General features: G+C 51.0%; 2 protein-coding genes across 4 annotated transcripts; one reads left to right on the top strand and one right to left on the bottom strand.

Moving 5' to 3' along the window:
- Nucleotides 1-4,175: 4,175 nt before the first annotated feature.
- Nucleotides 4,176-14,355, top strand: Yif1b (Yip1 interacting factor homolog B, membrane trafficking protein). 3 transcript variants are annotated; one of them, XM_032894011.1, is made up of 8 exons: nucleotides 4,176-4,285; nucleotides 11,023-11,255; nucleotides 11,341-11,445; nucleotides 11,542-11,620; nucleotides 11,730-11,787; nucleotides 12,381-12,536; nucleotides 12,610-12,703; nucleotides 13,994-14,355. In XM_032894011.1, exons 1-8 carry the CDS (start codon nucleotides 4,240-4,242, stop codon nucleotides 14,147-14,149), a joined length of 927 nt encoding a protein of 308 aa, XP_032749902.1. In that variant the 5' UTR covers nucleotides 4,176-4,239; the 3' UTR covers nucleotides 14,150-14,355. The 3 variants fall into 3 exon arrangements, with proteins under 3 accessions (XP_032749902.1, XP_032749901.1, XP_032749903.1); XM_032894010.1 differs by having other exon boundaries at nucleotides 4,186-4,294; XM_032894012.1 differs by lacking the exon at nucleotides 4,176-4,285 and adding an exon at nucleotides 4,332-4,459.
- Nucleotides 14,279-15,083, bottom strand: C2H19orf33 (chromosome 2 C19orf33 homolog; the record flags this gene model as incomplete). The annotated part of the gene is made up of 3 exons (XM_032895177.1): nucleotides 14,279-14,453; nucleotides 14,615-14,692; nucleotides 14,844-15,083. Coding segments are annotated over 3 exons (420 nt in total), but the record flags the coding sequence as incomplete, so codon positions are not given.
- Nucleotides 15,084-22,437: the final 7,354 nt, after the last annotated feature.

Genomic DNA, 22,437 nt, shown 5'->3' with positions numbered 1-22,437 from the left:
GAGGGAGTTCCAGGTCAGCCAAGGTTACAAAGTGAGACATTGTCTCAATATTAAATTAATAGGTAAAACTAAAAGAGGTGTTTCCTTTATTTTCTCCTGTGGGTTGCCCCAAACCCCTCTCTGGCCTGAACTTAGAGCTCTCTTACAGCTGTATAGGGCAGACAAGAATCCTCCCCACAACTAGACCACAGCTCAGATACATGCAACAGGCTCTATTTATAAAACTGTGGTAATTCTTGGGACAGAGCCCAATTTAGGGCTGGCAATCTCTAGGAAGAGATGCCTGATAATAAAAACAGCAACAATAGTTACAATGTCCCTGCGAGGGCTTAGTCAGGCCCTGTCTGTGTACATATGCCCTTTTATGGAGGCCTTCACTCTCCCACAGGATTCCCAATAAACGAAGGGGAAAATTAAAGCTTACCGAAGAATGCAGGAACCGGTCAGATGGGTCAGCGGCTAAAGACACTTCTGGTCTCTGTAGGTGCCGCAGTACTGCACCCAAACCCACTTACCTCTACGTATTCACACACACACACACACACACACAAACAAACACAAACACACACCACGCCTAAGGACCTGAGATCAATATCCCTGGGACATGTTGAAGGTGAGAACTGACTCCTATAAGTATCCTCAGACCTCCATAGGCAAATGGTCACTCTCATGCCCACACTTACACACAGATATGCACGCACACACAACAAACACATACACAATGGAGTAAAAGGCAGACGTTATAGTAGTGCGTGTCTGTAAGGGCTCGGGAGAGAGAGGCAAGAGAACTGGAAGTTCGAGGCCATCCTCAGGTACATAGTGAGTTCAAAACAGCCTGGATTATGTGAGAATCCTTTCACAAATAAATACAGGAGACAGAACAGACAGGTATGGTGGTGTTCACTTCTTATCCTAGCAGTAAAAGGAGGGAGAGGCAGGAGAATGACAGATGTCGCAGGTCAGCAGTTAAGTGCACTTGCTACTCTTCCTGAGGACTGGAGGTTCAGTTCCCAGCCTCACGGGGCAGCTCACACCCATCAGTAACTCATTTTCCAGAGGATCCGGTGCCCTCTTCTGGCTTCTGAAGGCACATATGTGGTACACTCGCAGGCAAACTATCTATCCATCCATACAGACAAACATGTATGGTATCTTTTCTGAAAAAATTAAAAGCAGAAAAGAACAAATATTTTCGAGTTCGCATCATTCATGTCACATGGCTCACAACGCCCTATTAACTCCAGTTCCAGGGGCTCTAACGCCCTCTTCTGGCCGCTGTAAGAACTACACCCGAGTGCACCGCTCCCCCCACTCATACCCACATAGCTTAAAAAATAATAATAATTTTAAAGTTGAGTTTTAACCTAGTGGTGGTGTTGCACACCTTTAATCCCAGTATTCAGGGAGGCAGAGGCAGGCGGATCTCTGAGTTCAAGGCCAGCCTTTACTCTTATCACACCATTGCTACACCACCACCACACTGCTTTTTTTTCCTAAATTTATTTTTATTTCATGTGCAGTGGTAATTTGCCTGCATGCATATCTGTGTGAGGCTGTTGGAGCTTCTAGAACTGGAGCCATAGACAATTGTGAGCTGCCATGTGGGTGCTGGGAATTGAACCCAGGTCATCTGGAAGAGCAGTCAGTGCTCTTAACTGCTGGACTGCTGAGCCATCTCTCCAGCCCCCCCCCCCTTTTTTTGAGGCAAGGTTTCTATGTGTAGTCCTGGCTGTCCTGGAACTTGTTCTGTAAATCGAACTCAGAGATCCACCTGCTTCTGTTTCACAACTGTTGGGTTTAAAGGTATGTGTCATTATTAAGGGCCCTAAACTCTTGATCCTTTTGCCTCAATATCAGGACTGCCACATACCTCATTTTACCTTTTTCTTTTCTTTTTTTTTTTTTTTAAGATTTATTTATTATATATGAGTACACTGTCGCTGTCTTCAGACACACCAGGAGAGGGCATCAGATCCCATTACAGATGGCTGTGAGCCACCATGTGGTTGCTGGGAATTGAACTCAGGACCTCTGGAAGAGCAGTCAGTGCTCTTAACCACTGAGCCATACTGTCCAGCCCTCTTTTTTTTCTCCTTTTTTTGAGATGGTTTTAAGTAGTACATGCTGGCCTTGAACTCAGTATATAGCCACGGATGGTCTTGAACTTCTGAACCTCCTGCGACCACATCCCAAGTGCTGGGATTACAGGTGTGCGCCAACACATCTAGCTGCACTATTTATATAAAAGAGGAGCATCGAGGACCCTGCAATAGGCAGGGATTCAGCAGACACTTGTATATAGACAGATGCCTATCTATAGTCACCCAAGAGGCCCACAGCAGGCCCACATTGTCTGCCTTATTAGTTTTTTTTTAAAGATTTATTTATTTATTACTTATAAGTACACTGTAGCTGTCTCCGGACACACCAGAAGAGGGCATCAGATCTCATTACAGAAGGTTTTGAGCCACCATGTGATCGTTGGGAATTGAACTCAGGACCTCTGGAAGAGAAGTCAGTGCTCTAACCACTGAGCCATCTCGCCAGCCCTGCCTTACTAATTTTAAAAAGGTCATAGATGATGGATTGAAGACGAAGACTGAGGTTGAGAAATGGAGGTAGGGCCCAGGAGTCGGACGCTAACACAGAGGCAAAATGATGTGTCTCAACAAAGGACTACATCGGATGCAGGTCTTCTCCCTGAGAAGCCAAATTCAGACGAGGAAAGGGAAGCCACATGATAGGGTCACTTGCTCACCACCTCCTTCTGGAGTGCTATCACTTCCCAGAGGAATTTCCGACCATTTTTCTTTGCCTCCGATAAGTGAAAAAAAGAAGGACAGATTTTTCTTTGCCTCCGATAAGTGAAAAAAAGAAGGACAGAAAGGGCTAACCATGGGTCGTGGTGGCACACGACTGTAATTGCTGGATTTGGAAGGTAGAAGCAGGAAGATCAGGAGTTTGAAGTCAACCTGGACTGTGTGAGACCTTTTCTCATATCAAGTGGGGGCGGATTAAGGAAGAGAGAAAAGAGACCCTGAGTGAAACAAAGGAGGAAGTCGGTTTTCAGGGTTCTATGCTCGAGGTGCACTTGTGTGCATTCAACTGTGGGAGCTGTGTGCAGTACCTGTGGCAGACAAAAGTTTTGAGGGAAAATAGCCGTGTGAGAAAAATTTTATGAACTTCTGAGAAGTTGCCTAAAGGTACCTTCAAAGAAAGACACCGGCTCTTCTTTTTTTTTTTTTTTTTTTTTTCCATTTTTTTTTTTTTTTTTTTTTTTTTTCCCGGAGCTGGGGACCGAACCCAGGGCCTTGCGCTTGCTAGGCAAGCACTCTACCACTGAGCTAAATCCCCAACCCAAGATACTGGTTCTTCTGACCTAATATGCTGAGGGCCTCTTTTTCTTTTCTTTCCCCTTCTTTTCCTTTCTTTCTTTCTTTCTTTTTTCTCTTTTTTTCTTTTTTTGAAACTAGAGCTCACTATGTTCAAAGCATAGACTGCCTTTGAACCCGTGACTTTCTATTTCAGCCTCCTTTTTTTTTTGTTTGTTTGTTTTTTTTTTTTTTTTTTTTTTTTTTTTTTCAGCCTCCTTAGTATTGGGAATTCAGAAGTGATCCACTAAGCTGTACTTCGTTTATCAGCCTAAATGGATGCTGGTGCCACGTTCCTTTAATCCTCAGTCAGACATATCTCTGTGAGTTCGAGGCCAGCCTGGTCTACAGCGTGAGATCCAGGTCAGCTAAGGTTACACAGAGAAACCCTGTGTCGAAAAACCAGAAAAAAAAAAGTGAGTGCTACTTTTGTGTAAAAAGGATAGATGAGCGGGCATAACTGTGATAACCCATCATTCTCCCGCCTTTCACCCTTCTTCAGCCTTCCTGTGTTCTCAGCTAACTAAATCGAGTGCCTGCCTCTACCGAACTACATTTCCCGTCGACTTCCGCGCTCAACACTAGGAACGTTTTCCTTCCTGCCTGAAGCCTTCTCCTCCTAGGCTCCTACCAGGCTCCGCCCCGCTGCCGCTAAGGTCCGGCCTCTCCCTTTACGTCATGGGCCCCAGTTCCCGCCTCTTATGTAAGCCACCGCCCACTCAACCAGTTTGCCCCCCCGGGGGGCGTGGCTCACTCGCGCCATCGTGAAATCTATTGGGTCGCTCGGTACCATTGGGGTGTGGCTACGGAAACCGGGCGGGCCCATTCCGAACTGCGGCTGTGGCGTTCGCGGTGGTGGCTTCTAAGCATGCACGCGACAGGTTTGGCGGCGCCGGCGGGGACGCCCCGGCTGCGTAAGTGGCGTACGTGGCCAGCTGAGGAGATCGGGCGGGCGAGGGTGTGGCGGGGCCGTCGCGACGGTTGGCGAGGTCACTCCAGGTCAGACGGAGGTCACGAGATCCCGGACCTGGAGTTTCTAGGTGTGCACAGCGCAGGGATGCCACGTCCGGGTAGGGGGCGCATCGCGGGTATGTTCTTTAGAAAATTCCTTTAAAAGAAAGCAAGTTGGAGGAAGATTTAAGTGTGATGTTCAGAGAAACGCTACTTCCATTCATTTGCAGTCAGCGATTTGACCTCCTGTGCTACCCCACCTTTCCAAGGCTCTCCAGTGCCCACGAGCTGTCACCCACGCTCCGTAGTACGGCCCCTGGGCACTCCCTGTGCGGACAGGACCATATTTACAACCCATTTACAATCGCAACCAGTACTTATTGTCCTGTTAACCTCCTTTTTCCAGCTCTGTTAACCTCTTTTCCCAGATGTGAATTTGAATTCCTCCTGGTCTCTGTATATATATTTCTATGTCCTGTTCGTTTCATTTATTCATCTAACATACCATTACTCCAGTGAATCTTGTCTCAGGCCTTGGGCTAGAATTCGGGTACACACTAGTACCACCAAAGCCCTGTAGTTGTTGCTTTCTTACAGCTAGAGTTCAGGAGGAAGATAGAGGGAAAAGATAGAGTTCAGGAGGAAGGAAACGCGTCGGTCAACAACAGTAGTTGGGGAGTAGTAAGAACCAGAGAGAAAGAGGGGTGAGGGTGGGATCCGGATTGTGAGTAGGGTTTGAGGAGGTTCCATTTACCCCCTCGCTCCTTAGCATCTGGCCGGCCTGTGATGTGTAGCCAGCCAGCATTTATTCCTGTCATAGAACGTCCAGTACAGAGCAATGGGACTGCTGTGTGGGGGAGTGAGGGGTCAGTGCACACTTGGGAGTTGGAGGGAAGAGGGTTATGGGTTTGAGGCCTGTCTGGGGCAATCTGTGTTTAAAGAAAGTGGTGAGGGTTGGGGATTTGGCTCAGTGGTAGAGCGCTTGCCTAGGGAAGCGCAAGGTCCTGGGTTGATCCCCAGCCCTGAAAAAAAAAAAAAGAAAAAAAAAATAGTAAAAAAAGGCTGTAACTTTTTGGGGGTTGGGGATTTAGCTCAGTGGTAGAACGCTTGCCTAGCAAACACAAGGCCCTGGGTTCGGTCCCCAGCTCCGGGGGAAAAAAAAACAAAAAACAAAAAACTATAAAGAAAGTGGTGGGAGAAGTCAGGGGTGGATTCCCAGAGATGGCTCCAGTAAGGGCACCTGCCACAAAGCCTGACAACATGACATTGATCTATGGTGGAACAGAGAATGATTGTCTAACACACACACACACACACACACACACACACACACACACACTCCTAAGATGAATTAGTTCTTCTTAATAGGGTGCTGGGCAGATGGGTTGGGTCTGGGATGGAGGTGTTGAACTCAGTTGTTCGGGCTGGAGGTCTCCTTGCGTCCTCGAAGAGGGCATGCTTAATGATGAACCGTAGGGGACTCCTGGAGAGGGTGGCAGTGGAGGCCTGGGCCAACAAGATCCACAGTTGGGTTGAAGCTGAGGAGGGAATTCAGGAACCTGGGCGTTATGAAAAGGGAGAGCGAGGGAAAAACGTTTGAGCAGAGTCCCGAGTGTGACTCCTCCTGGGGGATTGAGGATAAAAGCACTGTGTGTGAAGGAGAAGAGGAGGCCTTGGGGCTGGGCCCAGAGCCACTGACTGGGCTGACGGCAGGTCACACAGGGCTGAGGAGGTGTTAGAATTTGATTCTCTGCATGGTGGTCCTTGATCTTGGGCAGAGGATGAAAAGGTTGACGTTCATTAAAGGGATCTTACTGGCGATAGGCCTGTAAGGCAAGTAAGGCATTTGTAGTTCAAGCACTGGTAAGGCAGAGGCAGGAGGATTACCCATGAGTTCAAAGCCAGCCCAAGCTACAGAGTGAGTCCTAGGACAGCAAGAGCTACATAGTGAGGACTTGCCTTTTTTTTTTTTCTTTTTAAAAGCCAAAAAGATAAATATATCAGAGGGTCACAAAGCAAAGACTGTAATCCCAGCCCCATGGGAAGGAAAGGTAGGATCTCAAGTTCAAAGCGGCTTATGTCGTTCCTTCTAAGTCAGCCGTACCTGGGGAACTTAGCAAGACCCTGGTTTTGGCTTTGTTTGTTTTTCTTTTGAGACAGGTTTCTACTATGTAGCCCAGGCTATCCTGGAGCTCACTATGTAGCCCAGGCTGTCCCGGAGCTCACTATGTAGACCAGGTTGCTCTCAAACCTATAGAGATCCTCCTGACTCTGCCTCCTTAATGTTGGGATAAAAGACATGCACCACCGCACCTCAGCAAGACCCTGTCTGTAAAATAAAAGGGTTGGAGGTGCAGCTAAGTGTTAAATCCCTGACTAACACGCACAAGGCCCTGGCCAGTGCTCAGTACCTTTAAAACATAGCATCTCTGGCTACCCACTGGAGACTTCCTTCAATGGGGCTAAGAATAGGCAAGGAACCTGGTGTGGTGGTGCCACACACCTAAAAGGCCCGCACTGCAGAAAATCGTGAGTTCGAGGCCAGCCTGAGCTACATAACAAAGCCCCGACTCAAAAAAACAGAAGGAAAAAGAAAAATAGGTGAGAACAGGCAAGACGCTTAAATCCAGTAGGCAGGGGCAGAAGGGAAGGTGAGAGGCACTGTGAGAAGCTAAGGGACGGTTGGCAGGATGTCAGAGGGGAGCAGGAGGGCGGGAAGGTGAGGCCTAGAGGCAGCTGGTGGGAGTGCTGTTGGGGGCAGCACACCTGGGACTCCGAAGGCCTTGGGAGCGGTCAGAGATGGAGCCAAAGGCACCGTGGCTGTGAGATTACACTCTGTGGGAGGAGGGCAAGAGTGGAAAATCAGGTCACCCGTTTCTGAGAGCTGGAAAGGATCCAACGCAGAGATGTCAGGGAAGGCAGGAGCCCTGGTCATCTTATCTGCTGCTATGTCTACTGTCAACAGGGCCTTACTGACAGACGCACCAGCCAGACGCTTCTGGGCGAGACATGTGAGGTGAATCGGTGGTTTTGTGGCATCTCGGGAGCAGGGCTGGAGGTTGGCACCACCTGGGTTGAGGAGCAAATGCTCATAGGAGTGGAACAAGCTAGGCCAGAGAGAGAGGCCTGTTGTCGTAGATACATGGAAGATGGAGGCAGAAGGGTCCTGAGTTCAAGACCAACCTGAGCCAGCTATATAATGAGAGCCTGTTTCAGAAAAGGTGTGGGAGGGGGTGGGGAAATGACTTAGTCAAGCCAAGTGCACCTTGCTCAAGTGGAAGAACCTGAGTTTGCACCTACGTAAATAGCCAAGCACGGTAGTCCCTGCTGTGACCTTCAGAGGCCAAGACAGGATTCCAAGGGCTTGTCATCTGGCCGGGGCAGCCAGACCAGCAAGCTACAGGTTCAGTGAGAGATCTTGCCTCAAAATGTGAGGTGGGGAGGGATTGAGAAACAGCTGTTGTTGGCCTCTGTACACACCTGGGCCCTGTGCGCACACACAAACACATACAGGTGACCCTGGAGACATTGGCTCACCGGTTAAGAACACTCGTTCAGCCAGAGGACCAGGCTCCGCCCCTAGCACTCATAGGGTGGCTCTCAGCAGCAGGCAAAACTCAACAACATATAAATAAAATGTCTTTAAAGCCAAAGTGGCGGGCTGGAGAGATGGCCCAGTGGTTAAGAGCACTGACTGCTCTTCCAGAGGTCCTGAGTTCAAATCCTAGCAACCACATGGTGGCTCACAATCATCTGTAACGAGACCTGATGCCCTCTTCTGGCCTGCAGGCATACATGCAGGCAGAACACTATACATAATAAATAAATAAATATTAAAACCAAAGTGGCACATGTTCAGGTAATCCTCTGGTCTCGGCCTCCTGTGCTGGGATTGCAGATGTAAGCCACTGTGCCCAGCTGCCCTGGCAGTGTGTGGGTGTCACAGCACCTTCACTCACGGTCTGACTGCTCCTCCCAGTGCTCAAGTATCTGGGACCCTGGGCTACCCTGTCTCTGCAGACACCACCTCCCACCCCTGCTTAGATCGGTTTGAGAAGATAAGGGACTCTTCTCGCTTCCTCTCCTCAGCCCAGTTCCGCACAGATTCAGCACGCCCCGCCCCCCAGCTCAGTACTTAAATGGCTACCTTCCAAATCCCCGCCCCAGCCCTGTCCGCCAGGGTCTCTAGCCTGGCCCACTCAACCGCCTCGACTTCCCGTGTTCCCCCCATGAAGTCAGATGGAACTCTTACAAATAACTTTGGGGTTTTGGTTTTGTTTTATGCCGTGCAGGGGAATTGAACCCTGGTCCCTGTATGTGGATGCTCGAGGTCAACCTTAGATTTCATTCCTCAGGCACTAGCTACCTTGGGTTTGGGGTTGTTTTTGTTATTGTCCTAAAGATTAATTTTTTATTTGTGTGTCTGCGTGTACCAGTAGAGGCCGGAAGTGGGTATCAAACTCCCTGGATTTGACCAGTTCCTTGGCGGTCACGGGTGCTGGGAATTAAACCTGAGTCCTTCAGAAGAGCTGAAGCACTCAGCACAGCTCAGCCCTTCTCCCAGGCCTTCCACCTCATTGTTGGTTTTGCTTTGTTTTTTGGGAGAGAGTTTTGTTTGGTTTTTGAGATGTCCTGGCAAACTGTATGCATTCCTCCTGGCTCTCCTGGAACTTGCTATGTAGACCAGGTTGGCCTGGGGCAGAGATCTTCCTGCCTCTGCCTCCCACACTAGAATGAAAGGCATGCAGCACTGTGCCTGGCTGGGCCAGCCCTTGAGGAGAGCGTGGTCTTGTGGTGCTGAACCTCAGGGTCCTTGGTCTTGGTCCTCTCTATGAAATGTGGGCAATAGCAATGCCTTGAGAAGCCCATGGTCATCTGGTACATGTCACCTTTTGTGACGCTTAGAGAAGCTCTCACCCATGCTCTCGGAGGGTCTTTTTCTTCCTGACCCTTAACCCTGTGCTTAAGTCTGACTTGGAGCATTTTATTGATAATTTAAAGATGGTAATAGCATCAGTTGAATCGGGCTGGCTGTGAGTAAATGAACTTAACAGTTGTGTTGTACACACAGGGTGGGGTTGGTGCTCCATACTAGCCAGGGAGCTGGCTGGGTTGTTTCCCATATCTGTCCCATAGGGCGAGCACCCACTCGAAGCTTGTTCTGGGAACAAGAGGCCATTCCCGCCCTGGGGACCCTACAGTGAACAAGAGAAAAGAAACAGCTCGTCTGCCAGTGGATGCTCAGTTGCTGTAGACATCAGTAGAAGAGGGATTGGTGGGGGTTTCCAAGAGAACACTGTATGTGTCAAGAGCTTGGGGCAGAGAGCAGGGAGCCACGAGAGTTGGGGGAGAGCATTGCAGGCTGAGGTATGGCCGGTACCGAGCCCCGAGCTGAGTATGTGCGTGTCAGGGACACTGAGGGGCCGGCTGGTGGAGACTCAGGGGAGTCAAGTCAGGAAGGGGTAGGAGCAGAAGCTCTGTTTGTCATGGTTGGTACAGGATTTATGCAGAGACCCCAAGATGAAGGGGCTGTCAGCATTGTCATTTGTATAGATGGAGAGGGAGGGGGTGAATGGTGGGTGGGTGACAGATGGGTAAGTAAAGGATGGATGGGGGGTCAATAGATAAATGGGTGATGGGTAAGTAGATGAATGAGTGGGTGAATGATGGATAAATAGATGATGGATGATGGATAAGTAGATGAATGGATGATGGATAAATGGATGGATAATGGATAAGTAGACGAATGAATGGATGATGGGTAAATAGATGAGTAGATGATGGGTAAATGGATGGATAATGGGTAAGTAGACGAATGAATGGATGATGAGTAAATAGATGAGTGGATGATGGGTAAATGGATGGATGGATGATGGGTAAATGGATGGATGGATGATGGGTAGATGGATGGATGGATGATGGGTAAATGGATGGATGGATGATGGGTAAATGGATGGATGGATGGATGATGGGTAAATGGATGGATGGATGGATGATGGGTAAATGGATGGATGGATGGATGATGGGTAAATGGATGGATGGATGGATGGATGATGGGTAAATGGATGGATGGATGGATGATGGGTAAATGGATGGATGGATGATGGGTAAATGGATGGATGGATGGATGGATGATGGGTAAATGGATGGATGGATGGATGGATGATGGGTAAATGGATGGATGGATGGATGATGGGTAAATGGATGGATGGATGGATGATGGGTAAATGGATGGATGGATGATGGGTAAATGGATGGATGGATGATGGGTAAATGGATGGATGGATGATGGGTAAATGGATGGATGGATGGATGATGGGTAAATGGATGGATGGATGGATGATGGGTAAATGGATGGATGGATGGATGGATGATGGGTAAATGGATGGATGGATGGATGATGGGTAAATGGATGGATGGATGGATGATGGGTAAATGGATGGATGGATGGATGATGGGTAAATGGATGGATGGATGATGGGTAAATAGATGAGTGGATAATGGGTAAATAGATGAGTGGGTGAATTGTTGATGGCAAGATAGATGGACAGATGGATGATGGACGTAGGGATAGTTGGCTGATGGATGGGTGGTAGACGTCACAGCAGGGGCTATTTTGGTGACCCTTGCCCCAGCTGTGGCAGGAGAGAGTGATGGAACCTGAGCAGAATTAATGAACCCCCTCCCTTTCTCTCTGCAGCCTCAAAGCGGAGGGTCCCAGTGTCCCAACCGGGCATGGCTGATCCCCACCAGTTTTTTGACGACACGAGTTCAGCCCCGAGCCGGGGCTATGGAGGCCAGCCATCACCTGGTAGTCTGGGTTACCCCACCTCTTCATCGGAGGCAGCCTTCCTGGCTGCTCCTATGTCCAACATGGCGATGGCCTACGGGAGCAGCCTGGCCGCTCAGGGCAAGGAGCTGGTAGATAAGAATGTGAGTGGGCTGGCATGGTGGGCTGTAAGCTGGGAGCAGTGTTGGTGGGGCCACAGGGCCTTAGGTTTGAGTTCTGCCTCTCCAGATCGACCGCTTCATCCCTGTCAGCAAGCTCAAGTATTACTTCGCCGTGGACACCGTGTACGTGGGCAAGAAGCTCGGACTGCTCGTCTTTCCCTACCTTCACCAGGTGAGTAGCACCCGCTCCTCACCTGCCTGGAAGCAGGGTGGAAGGACCCCCCAACCCCCACCCAGGGTGCTGCCACTGCCCCAACTCTCTCCACAGGACTGGGAGGTCCAGTACCAACAGGACACCCCCGTGGCGCCCCGCTTTGACATCAATGCTCCAGACCTCTACATTCCAGGTTGTCCCCTCCCACCAGTGCCCGGGTACATCTGGGACAGGTATTTGGGTGCCTGGTGCCCAAGAAGGGCTTCCTCCCTCTGATGAGTGTCTGTGTCTACCTTCCACAGCCATGGCTTTCATAACCTACATCTTGGTGGCCGGCCTTGCACTGGGGACCCAGGACAGGTAAGAATCCTGGACCAGGGCAAGACCTGGGGATAGGAGGCCAAGAGCCATCTGAGAGGCCTCAGCTCTCTCCTGCGACAGCCCCACCTTGTGGCCAGTCATTTCAGTGATACCTTTTACCCATCAAACCCATTTGTGCTGGGCCACCTTCTAAATCCAGCCTTCCTTCTTCTTGGCCTCCACCCACAAATCTACCCTTTATGTCCACAGTTCCCTAAATAAGCTGCTTCCCACCTTCACCCCTTATAATGTCTGCATAGCAGCAGCTAAAACAAAAGCTCTAAGAGTGGGCCTGGCCTCCTCCCCATCCTGTAAGCCGTCAATGGCTCGAAAGTCAAGCAGCTTACCTGGCCCTGCTGCTGCTGCCTCAGGGCCCTTCCCCACCAGTCCCTGACTTTGTCTTCAGCCCAGCTGTCCTTTCTTTAGGGAGGAACCTTCCTGACCCCCTCACACCGCTGAGGTCCCCATCTAAGACCTGACTTGAGTGTCACTGTCTAGGGAGAGACCCAGATCATTGGTGCTCTCTGTTCCATCTCCTGTGCTGTCAACACAGGGCTGCTTCGGCTGACGCTCAGGGGTGTCTCTTCTGGCAGGTTCTCGCCAGACCTCCTGGGACTGCAGGCGAGCTCGGCACTGGCTTGGCTGACTCTGGAAGTCGTAGCCATTCTGCTCAGTCTTTACCTGGTCACTGTCAACACCGACCTTACCACCATTGACCTTGTGGCCTTCTTGGGTTACAAATATGTGGGGTGAGTGCTCCTGCCCTTGCCTGCCAGTCCCAGACTTGGCCTCTTCTCCACACTGATTCCTCTGCCCCCTCAGGATGATTGGCGGGGTCCTCACAGGCCTGCTCTTTGGGAAGATTGGCTACTACCTGGTGCTTGCCTGGTGCTGTGTGTCCATCTTTGTGTTCATGGTGAGTGGGGCATGGGGTGGGCTTGGGGGGCGGGGTGAGGCTGAGGCTACAGGCCTCCTGGACAGGCTTGGGGGTGTTTTTGGAGCATCCAAATCTCAAATCTGGGGGCTAAGAGAGCCTCCTGGAAGAGGGAGTCTCTTATGTGGGTCAAGAGACTGTCAGGATGCTGGGCTGGGGGCCAGGGTTGCCCAGTACACAGGCTCGCTCAGGCTCTCACTCTCGCTCTCACTTCTGTTCCTATCTGCTGGGCTCTCTGCCAGCATGTCCCTGAGTCCTTCCAGCTGGAGTAGAACCCCAACTGGGGCCATGGAGACCGCCATGTTTGGGTGTTCTAATCTGTACTCCGAGTGAATCACCTCTTCTACTTAAGCCTCAGTTTCTTTTGTAAAGTGGGATGCGTGGTGACCGCACCTGGGCTCTTGGGAGGATTTAGAGCAAGCATGAGGGGGAAACAGGATGGCAAACACTGGCAGTGTCCCACAAGCATAAGCCTGGTCATCATGTAACGTTGGGGGGGCTGGAGAGATGACTCTGTCAGTAAGGAAGACCTGACTTCAATCCTTGGACCCCACATTTTTTTAAAAAAAGACCCAGAGTAGATATACCCTTACGGTCTCAGAGCTAGGAATGTGGAAACAGGGCATCTGGTGCTCATTGGTCTACCAGCCTAGCCTACTTGGTAAACGCTTGGTTAATGAGAGACCCTATCTGGAAAATACAGTGGACACTCCCCAAGGGTCCTCTAGCCCCAACAAATATATGTACATGTACACACGCACGCATGCACATCCAAAAACATCAGGGCCTGTGAAGTGTCTAAGCAGGTAAAGAGGACTTGCTACCAAGCTGGACGACTTGAGTTCTATCTCTGGAACCCAAATGGTGGAAGGAGATATTCCGGTGGGCGTGGGGGTGGGGGTGTAAGTGTAGGCATCTGAACAAAAACAGAAAGAAAGTAGCTCTTCTAACTTGTCTTCTGGAGCTGGTGTGTTTTGGGAGTGTTATTCAGTGGTAGGGCACTGGTCTGTGAGGATCTGTTGCATGAAGGGGGACCCTGTCTCTGGGTAGGTGGAAGCAGCCGGAATCTACAATTGGTAGGAGAGCCTCATCTGGCCTCTGCCTTTGCAGCTCACCATGGTTTGCTCTGTGTGCTTGGGGGAGGTAGCTATTCAATAGACCCTTCTAGGAACACAAACTGGAGGCCACAAAGGGGCAGGGACTCATCCCAGGATACCTGTGCACTTACGGTCCACCACGCTGACCCACCTTCCCCTTCCCCTTGCTACCCAGATCCGGACACTGCGGCTCAAGATCCTGGCTCAGGCAGCGGCCGAAGGAGTGCCGGTGCGCGGGGCGCGGAACCAGCTGCGCATGTACCTGACTATGGCGGTGGCGGCTGCGCAGCCGGTACTCATGTACTGGCTCACCTTCCACCTTGTACGGTGAGCTGCCGGCCTGGCCTCCAGCTCCCACACTCATCTCGCTTGACCAGGGCCCCCGCCCTCCAGGCCCGCGCTCTCCCTCCCAGCCAAGGTGCTCTTGTCGCCAGCTGCACACCCGCAACAATAAACCTGATGGGCTCGGCGCGGCCTCCGCCCCTGCCCGGCAGAGGGCGCCGGGGAGCGGAAAGGGCTGCAAGTTTAATAAGTTAATGGGGAGTCTTCTCTTTCTTTTTCTTCTCCTTCTTCACTTTGGGTTTCTTGGCCTTGTCTGAGGAGCGTTCATGCTTCTTGCAGCCAGCGGCGTGCGCCTGGAGAACCGAGGACAGTGGGTAGGAGAGGAAGTGGCTCGGTTGGAAGCGGTACTGGACCCGCCCACCACCCCCGGCAAGGAGCCTAGACTGACCCTGACCGTGGCGAGGCCAGGGTTTGAGGTGGGAGAGAACATGCTAGGAGAGGGACGGCCTCTTACCTTCCCCTCTGCCTCTGAGTCGCTGGAGCTGCTGCTGCTGCTACTGCTGCTGGAGTCGGAGGAGCCGCCAGGGCCATGCTAGATGAGGGTTTGGGGGTGGGAGTGTGACAGTGAGGACAGGGACTCGCTCGAGCAGCTTCCAACCCAGACTGGAAGGCAGATGTGTGGCCGAGGACTCGGAACGGAAGTTGGGCCCTCAGGACTCGATGCTGGTGGTGAAGTGACTTACCCTCGGCTTGTGAGCAGCGCCTGCCTCTGGCCGGCCCGGCGCCTTTAAAGGACAGTGTTTGGGTTCTCCCACTTGACCAGCCCCCTCTGGCTTCTTAGAACCAGGGCCCAGGGCTGCAGAGAAGAGGGGAGTTAAATGAGTTGTGTAGGCGACGGAACGTCCCTTCTGTAGGAATCCCAGGCTTTGAGTCCGGCCCCTTGCACCGCAAATCCACCACTCCCGGGGAGCGTACCAGCGGCCAAGTCAAACTCCATGGCGGTGACCAGTTTGTACGGATGGCCGGAAGCTTTAGGCAGTGCCTAGAGCAGAGGGTGGGACTGCAGGACCTGCCCACCTCAGGAATTCTGCGAAGCCCCACCCTCCGGACCTTTGTCCCTCTCAGCTCTCAGGCCCTGACTCACTGCACTGGCGCTCCCTGCTCCACCCAGACTTTCCTAAGTGGGAAGTGGGGGGTGGAAGTGACTGTAGGTTTCTGGGAGAATGAGACTAGTCATCAATTGCCCCCTTTGCCGGGGCACTTGCTTCGGAGAGCACCTTCCCTGTACACTGAACAAAGTTAAAGTGCACCCTGGGAGCGACGAGGTCCATTTCCCAGCTCCTCTGACCTGAGATGAGATAGTGTCTGAGGGACTTGGTGGCCAGACTAGCGTGCCACTGCAGCAGCTGAAAGACATCAGCAAAGTTGCACCCTAGGGTGATGGTGGAAGGCAAGGCAGATGGGTTAAACTCCTAGGCTGGTGCTTGGCGGAGTGCGCGGTGGTGAAAAGTGTTGCATTGTTTTGGTAAGGGCAGGTGTCTTAATTTGGGCTGCTAAACACAACAGAAGTGTTTAAGCAGTAATTTACCTCGTAGTTGTCAAGGCTGGGGGCCAGACATAGGCAGAGAGATCCCTAGGACAGAGATGGTCTGCTTCCTGCGAAGTTGGCTTGGCTTTTCATGTCTGAATATAGGATCTCAAATTAGGGACATGGCTTTGCCATGTGACTTTTGGGAACACAAACAGGAGACGGAGGCAGGAGAATTGAAAGTTCTATCATGGCCTGGGCTACACAAAATTACCAAGTGTTGGGCTTGGTGGCACACACCTTTAATCCAACACTCAGGAGGCAGAGGCAGGCAGATATCTGAGTTAAAGGCCAGCTTGGCCTTACAGAGTGAGGTCTGTGCCAGTCAGGGCTATACCAGACTCAAGAAAATTGTGAAGATCTGCCATGTTAATGAGCTGAAGGGTTGGGGATTTAGCTCAGTGGTAGAGCGCTTGCCTAGGAAGCGCAAGGCCCTGGGTTCGGAGTCTTAGTCACCCAGAACCTCCTGGAAGAAGAGAACTACAAATTATCTTTGGTCCCCCACACATGCACAAAACGATAATAGAAACAAATATCCAAAACAAAACACCTATATGTTCCAAAAGTGGGCACCTCTCGGCAGGAATGGGTGGCTACTTCAAGGATCAAGCTGGACATGAGCCACCTCGGATACAGATGCCTGCTTAATAGCGATTTGCAGAAATGCTTGCACTGGTCATGCAAGCTCCACATCCGTCATTGCGGCACGCACTTGGTGCTTACCCTTATCTGAAAAACTTTACCTTTAAAGGTATGTGTGAATGTTTCCATGTATGTGTGTGCTGGTGTCTGTGGAGGCCTTCCTTGGAATTGCAGTTACAGGCGGTTTTGAGTCACCACCACAACGAATGCTCCTAACCACCTTCCAGTACCTCAGCTCTTTAAATTTTAATCCCCCCCCCCTGAGCTGGGGACCGAACCCAGGGCCTTGCACTTGCTAGGCAAGCGCTCTACCACTGAGCTAAATCCCCAACCCCTAAATTTTAATTCTTACACATGATGATGCTTTGCCTGTGTTTGTATGTGCATTCATGCCTGCCGCCTGCAGAAGCCAGAAGAGTGTAGGGTCCCTGGAGCTGGAGTTAGAGTTGTGAGCCACCATGTAGGCTCTGGGAACCAAACCCAGGTCCTTTGGAAGAGCCGCCAGTGCTCTTCATCTCTGAGTCATATTTCTAGTACCCACCACCCTCTTTCTTTGAGACAGAGTCTCATGTGGACCTAACTGGCCTATAAGTCAATCTACAGCAAAGCACTGTCTTCAGTAACAGTGAACTCTGTATCCAAAACCCAACACCCACTCCACCAACCAAAGGAGTAAAGGCAAGGAGAAAAACAGTGGGGTGGAGGAAACGTTAATTGTGTGGTATGTTGGAGAGGGCTTGGATTGTTGTTTGAGACAAGGTTACTCTGTGTAGCCCTGCCTGTCCTGGAACTGTGTCTGTAGACAAGGCTGTCCTCAAACTCGGAGAGCCAGGTGCTGGGATTGCAGGTGTCCACCGCCACTGCCTAGCTATATATATATATTTTAATAGAGGTTGGATTGTTAAAGTGAAAACCTCATTGCAGATGTTTGCTTGTGGTTTTGAGGCAGGCTGGGTCTCCGATAGTCCAGGTTGGCTTCAGGCTTGCTGTGTAAGTGCAAGCCACACAGGTATGTCACCGTGCCAGCATGCTGTATTGTTTTGTAATTTCAAGACTCTACAAACAAACAAGGCCAGTCTGTACACCTTAGCAAGACCCTGTCCCAAAGGAACAAAAGGGGTGCTAGAGGAGGGCTTTCCCTTAGTGATAGAGCACTTGCCTAACATATGTGTGGCCCTAGGTTAAATCCTCAGTAAAATAAAAACTTTAAAGTTAGAAGTGGACCAGGCCTGATGACCCAGGCTCCAGAGGCAAAGGCAGGCAGAGTTTGAGGCCAGTCTGGTGTACGGAACAAGTTCTGGGACAGCCAGGGCTACCCCGAGAAACACTGAAGATATTGTGGTGGGTACAAGGGTTCACAGGTGCAAAGGCAGGGATGTGCCCAAGGATCTCTGAGGAAGTGGGGGTGGGAGGGTTAGATAAGAGGGAGAGGCAGAGGTACGGAGGGAGTGGGGGACCTTTGGTCTGTATCACCATGGGTGATGGGGAGGGGCTGTGTGAACAGTGCTGGCGGTTGAGGCCACGGCTCCTTACAGAATAGGAGAGAAAGCCTGTCCAGGCAGAACATAAATTCCAAGAGGGTGGGACCCTGTCTGCTCTGCTCCTCACCCAGACAAGTGACTCAGAGTGGTGTGTCCTGTCGTTTGGTGAATTGGTTTACCTCTGACCAGGCAGTGCTGTGCTAGCAGATCATAGGGGTTGAGGACAGGTACACCTCAATTACCCCTGTGAAGGTTAACACTCGCCTAGCACACTGTGAGGCCCATAATCCAAGCACTGGGAAAAGGAAGGAAGGAGCGATGGGAGGGTCACAGTAAGACCCTGTCTCAAAACATCAAGATGAGCGGCCAGAGATGGCTCAATGGTTAAGATAAGAGCATTTGCTCAACTCTCAGCATCCACAGGTATCCTTTTCTGACCTCAATGGGCACGGGGCGTGCATATGGTGCACATACATACATACATACATACATAAAAACAAGCAAAACAATCACACACAAACCTAAAAGAGAAAAGATGGCTTGAGGGGCTGTAGAGATGGCTCAGTGGTTAGGAGCATGCGCTCTGAAGACCCGAGTTGAGTTTCCCTGAACTCGCACCAGGTGGCTCACAACTGCATGGATCTGGCGATCTGACATCCTCTCCTGACCTGCACAGGAGTCCATGGCATACACTCACAGACACAAATCTACTTTAAAGAAAATCTATGATGCATTTGAGAACCCTTATTAAAGTAGGTTTTGAAAACTCTTAAAAAAAAAAAGAAAGATCTATGTTTAAGAAAACAAACCAGCCTGTGTGGCAGTGTGTGTCTGACGCCAGCACTCAGGAGACAGAGGCGAGTGGTCATCTGGAGTTTGACTGAGACCAGCCAGGGATATATAAGACTTTGTCTCAAAACAAAACAAAAAGCCACACAACTGACCGCTCTGTAGAGCTGGCTGAGACAGCACATGTCTGTAATCTCAGTGTCCTGAGGTGAGATGGGAGGCAGAGAGAGAATACAGGTTCTCAGAGACCAGCCAGTCCAGCACACACACAGAGCAAACAAGATTTGTCTGGACCAGAGAGATGGCTCAGCAGTTAAGAGCACTAACACTTCCAGAGGCCCAGATTCAACTCTCAGTGCCCACAAGGTCAACTCACAGCCATCTCTAGACCTCCTGTTTCTAGAAATGAAAGGCCTCATGGCCTTTGCTGGCACACAGATACACAGAACTAACAAGTCTTTAAAAAGGGAAAGAGCTCTTGTCTTGTGGTAAAAAGGACCAATGTGTGTCTACATACATGCACACATGCACACAAGTACAAAGCACACTCTGACTTCCTTGTGCTCCAGTGTCTACATACACGCACACAGAAAGCACATGCACGCACAAAGCACATGTACACAAAGCACATGTACATACTAAGTGACGGATCTTAAGGCTCAGTGGTAGGTAGAGCACTTTCCCAGAATCCAGTGAGGGGGCTGGGGGCGTGGCTCAGTGGTAGAGCCCCTGCCTAGAATCCCCCAGTGAGGGGCTGGGGGTGTGGCTCAGTGGCAGAGCCCCTGTCTAGGATCCCCCAGGGAGGGGCTGGGGTGTGGCTCAGTGGTAGAGCCACTGCCTAGAATCCCCCAGTGAGGGGCTGGGGTGTGGCTCAGTGGTAGAGTGCTGGGCTCCATGTCAGTCCCCAAATAATAAAGTGTTAAAAACCCAAATTTTTTTTTTCCTTTTCTTTTTTTTGGAGCTGGGGACCGAACCCAGGGCCTTGCGCTTGCTAGGCAAGTGCTCTACCACTGAGCTAAATCCCCAACCCCAAAACCCAAATTTCTTATCAGAAATGAACCCAAATGTCTTTGCAGAACCTGCTTGCCCTGAACAGGCAGTGTTCAGTAATGTCAACTCTTATCTTTAACCCTCCCCTCGGCAGGGCACAGGGGATTGGTGTAGAACCTCTGCCTTGGCCTCCCTAGGGTGTAGCTAGTAGCCCCGGGGCAGCAGGGCTTCTGTACCCGGGAGATGAGGAATGTCCGACTGTGCTGTCTCGGAGTGGGAGAATGGTGGGTGGGAGAGGACACGGCCTTGTCTCTGTACACAGGACACCAGACTCCTACCCTTCCCCTTGCCTTTCCGGAAGTCTCAAGCTTACGGAAGTTGTGTCCTTCCTTTTGTCACCTGTAAGCCCAGGCTGGTGGGAAGCCATTTCCACCTGCCCTTCTCATGTCAGGATCCTTCCCCTCACTGCTGCAGGCACTCCTGGGTCCTTCCCTCTTCTCACCTGAAGAAAAGGCACCCTTAGGGGCTTACTCCAATCCTGCCATTTTATTTAGTTTTGTTTTGAGACAGGGTCTATGTAGCCCTTGCTGTCCTGGAACTCTCTGTGTAGACCAGGCTGATATCCAACCCCTGGGGATTTGCCCGCCTTTGCCTTCGGAGTACTGGGATTAAAGGCCTGCACCGCCACTGCCCAGCGGACCCTGGGGTTTTGTTATTTCAACTCACAAAAATATTTCTGGTCAACAATTACAGCGGGCAGGGAAGCCAAGGTGCTGAGGGGCCCAGTTAGATAGCTATATGGCCAAGGTCCCTCCTACATGCTTGAGGTCAATGTTTGTCTGGAAACGGGATTATGGTGAGGCTTCGTTTAGTCTTTCCTGGAGTTCCCAGGAACAGGGGCTCAGCTCCTATAAACAACATTATCCCCATTCAACCACATCCTAGCAGCTGGACGCCCTCGAAGCACGCAGGGACTGTCCTCTTATCAGACTGAGGCACTGTACTGGCCTGTGACTATCGGGCTAAGCTCGGCCTACACCCAGTCATCAGTCCAGAGTTTATTTCCTTCTGCTTCTAAACTAACATCCTGGCTGTTAACCTCTAGACTCCTGGGCCAGAAAATGGCCTCCTAGCTTCTCATCTGTACAGTTTTCTTTGCTCACAGACCCCACATACATCCATGCATGCCTGGGCGGTAGGCTGTGACAAGAACACAATTAGGTGAGGGTGTGTCACAGTGGCCTGCCGACTGCCCGGCATCAACAAGGGGGTGTTATAAAGCTTTACACCAGCAATCAGCTGCCCCTCCTCCTTAAACAGGAAGTGCTCAGGATCACCCGTCCTTAAACCTTGAAACCCTAGGGCCTGGGGTTCCTGGTCCCAGGATGTGGCAAGGACAATATGGGTGTGTTCCCATTCCAAAGAGCAGCTTCACAGCTTCCTCCTCCAGGGCCAGGTACTCACCACAGTCCCACCCGTGGAGAGTTTGATGCAAGCACAACCAATTTGAAACTTCCCAAGAGTAAGACCTGCAGGACCAGAGGCCCGTGTGGGTGGACTCTCCTGTAATCCAGAGTCCAGCTCTCAACCATGGGTGTTCACTGCGTACGGACGCCACTCAGCACTTTCAATCCCTTCACACTGGTTCATCCCCAGGCAACACTGTACGACCCAGGAGCCTCAGGCTGGAGAAGGGTTAGCACACCTTACAGACTGGGTCTAAGGGTCTGCCATGCACTGGACCCACCAGGCTGACTTGTGACTTCTGGTGCACTCTCAATCACGGTCTTAAGGGTCAAAGACAAGTGGCAACTGCCCCATACTGAAAATGGAGGTGTTCTGGGGTGCTAGACAAAGCAGGGTTCAATGTTGACGGTGGTCTCATCTATTTAATTTTATGTGTATGAGTGTTTCGGTTGCATGTTGGTCGCCACTTGTGTGCCTGGTGTCCCGGAGACCAGAAAAGGGTAGTAACGGACAGATGGCTGTGAGTCACCATGTGCTGTTGGGCATTGAAATTGGGCCTTTTGCAAGAGCCATTTCCCTGCTTCAGTGTTCTTGTCTTTGAGACAGGGTCTTAAAGCCCAGGTTGGCTTTGAACTGAGATCTTCCTCCTGCTTCTGAGTGCTGGGATTACAGGCATATACTACCAAGCTAAGGGCCCCTGCCTAAGGCAGAACTCGGCTTTCCTGAGCCTCCCAACAACTCTATCACAAATGGACTCTGGAGGTCAGAGGACAGGTGGCAGAAACAGTCTTTCCCAACACCCAGGTCTAAGAGTGTCCGTAGCCAGAGAAGCGAGGCTCGTGGATATGTCCAGGAGAGTGGTCAGTGAGTACTCAGGAGTGTGAGAGGGGCTGGGGAGCCGGGCAGTGATTAAGGGCTTGGTTCCCAGGCCCTCCATGGTGGCTCACAACCCTCTCTAACTCTAGTTCCTAGGGATCCCATACCTTCTTTTGGCCTCTTTAAGTACCAGGCATGCAGCACATAGTAGACAAAGATACATGCAAGCCAAACAGTTATATGCATAAAATAAAAAATATTAAAAATTTTGGGGGTTGGCTGGGGTGTGGTGGTGGCGCACATCTTTAATTCCAGCACTTAGGAGACAGCGGCCTGGGGACTGCCGTGAATTTGAGGCCAGTCTGGTGTATAGTGGGAGTTCCAGGACAGCCAGGGCTACACAGAGAGCCCTGTGTTGGTGGTGTGTGCCTGCTCAGCAGACCAGGACCCTGGGCTCCACCCTCAACCAGGAATGGTCCAGGTACAGGACACACCCGAAACCAGCACCGAGGAGCTGGCAGTAGCACGCTCAGGTCATCTCAGCTATGGAGGAGCTCATGGTCA

This window comes from Rattus rattus, chromosome 2 (assembly GCF_011064425.1).
Source record: "Rattus rattus isolate New Zealand chromosome 2, Rrattus_CSIRO_v1, whole genome shotgun sequence".
NCBI lineage: Eukaryota > Metazoa > Chordata > Mammalia > Rodentia > Muridae > Rattus > Rattus rattus.
The sequence above is the reverse complement of the archived record's forward strand: the minus strand, read 5'-3'. Positions and strand labels throughout refer to the sequence as shown.

Excerpts from the sequence above, each read along its gene's own strand:
- Yif1b (XM_032894010.1), top strand. The coding sequence starts at position 4,240 with ATGCACGCGACAGGTTTGGCGGCGCCGGCGGGGACGCCCCGGCTGCGT. Across the intron at positions 11,446-11,541 it reads TCTTTCCCTACCTTCACCAG|GACTGGGAGGTCCAGTACCA; the intron begins GTGAGTAGCACC and ends CTCTCTCCACAG. Across the intron at positions 12,537-12,609 it reads TTGGGTTACAAATATGTGGG|GATGATTGGCGGGGTCCTCA; the intron begins GTGAGTGCTCCT and ends CTGCCCCCTCAG.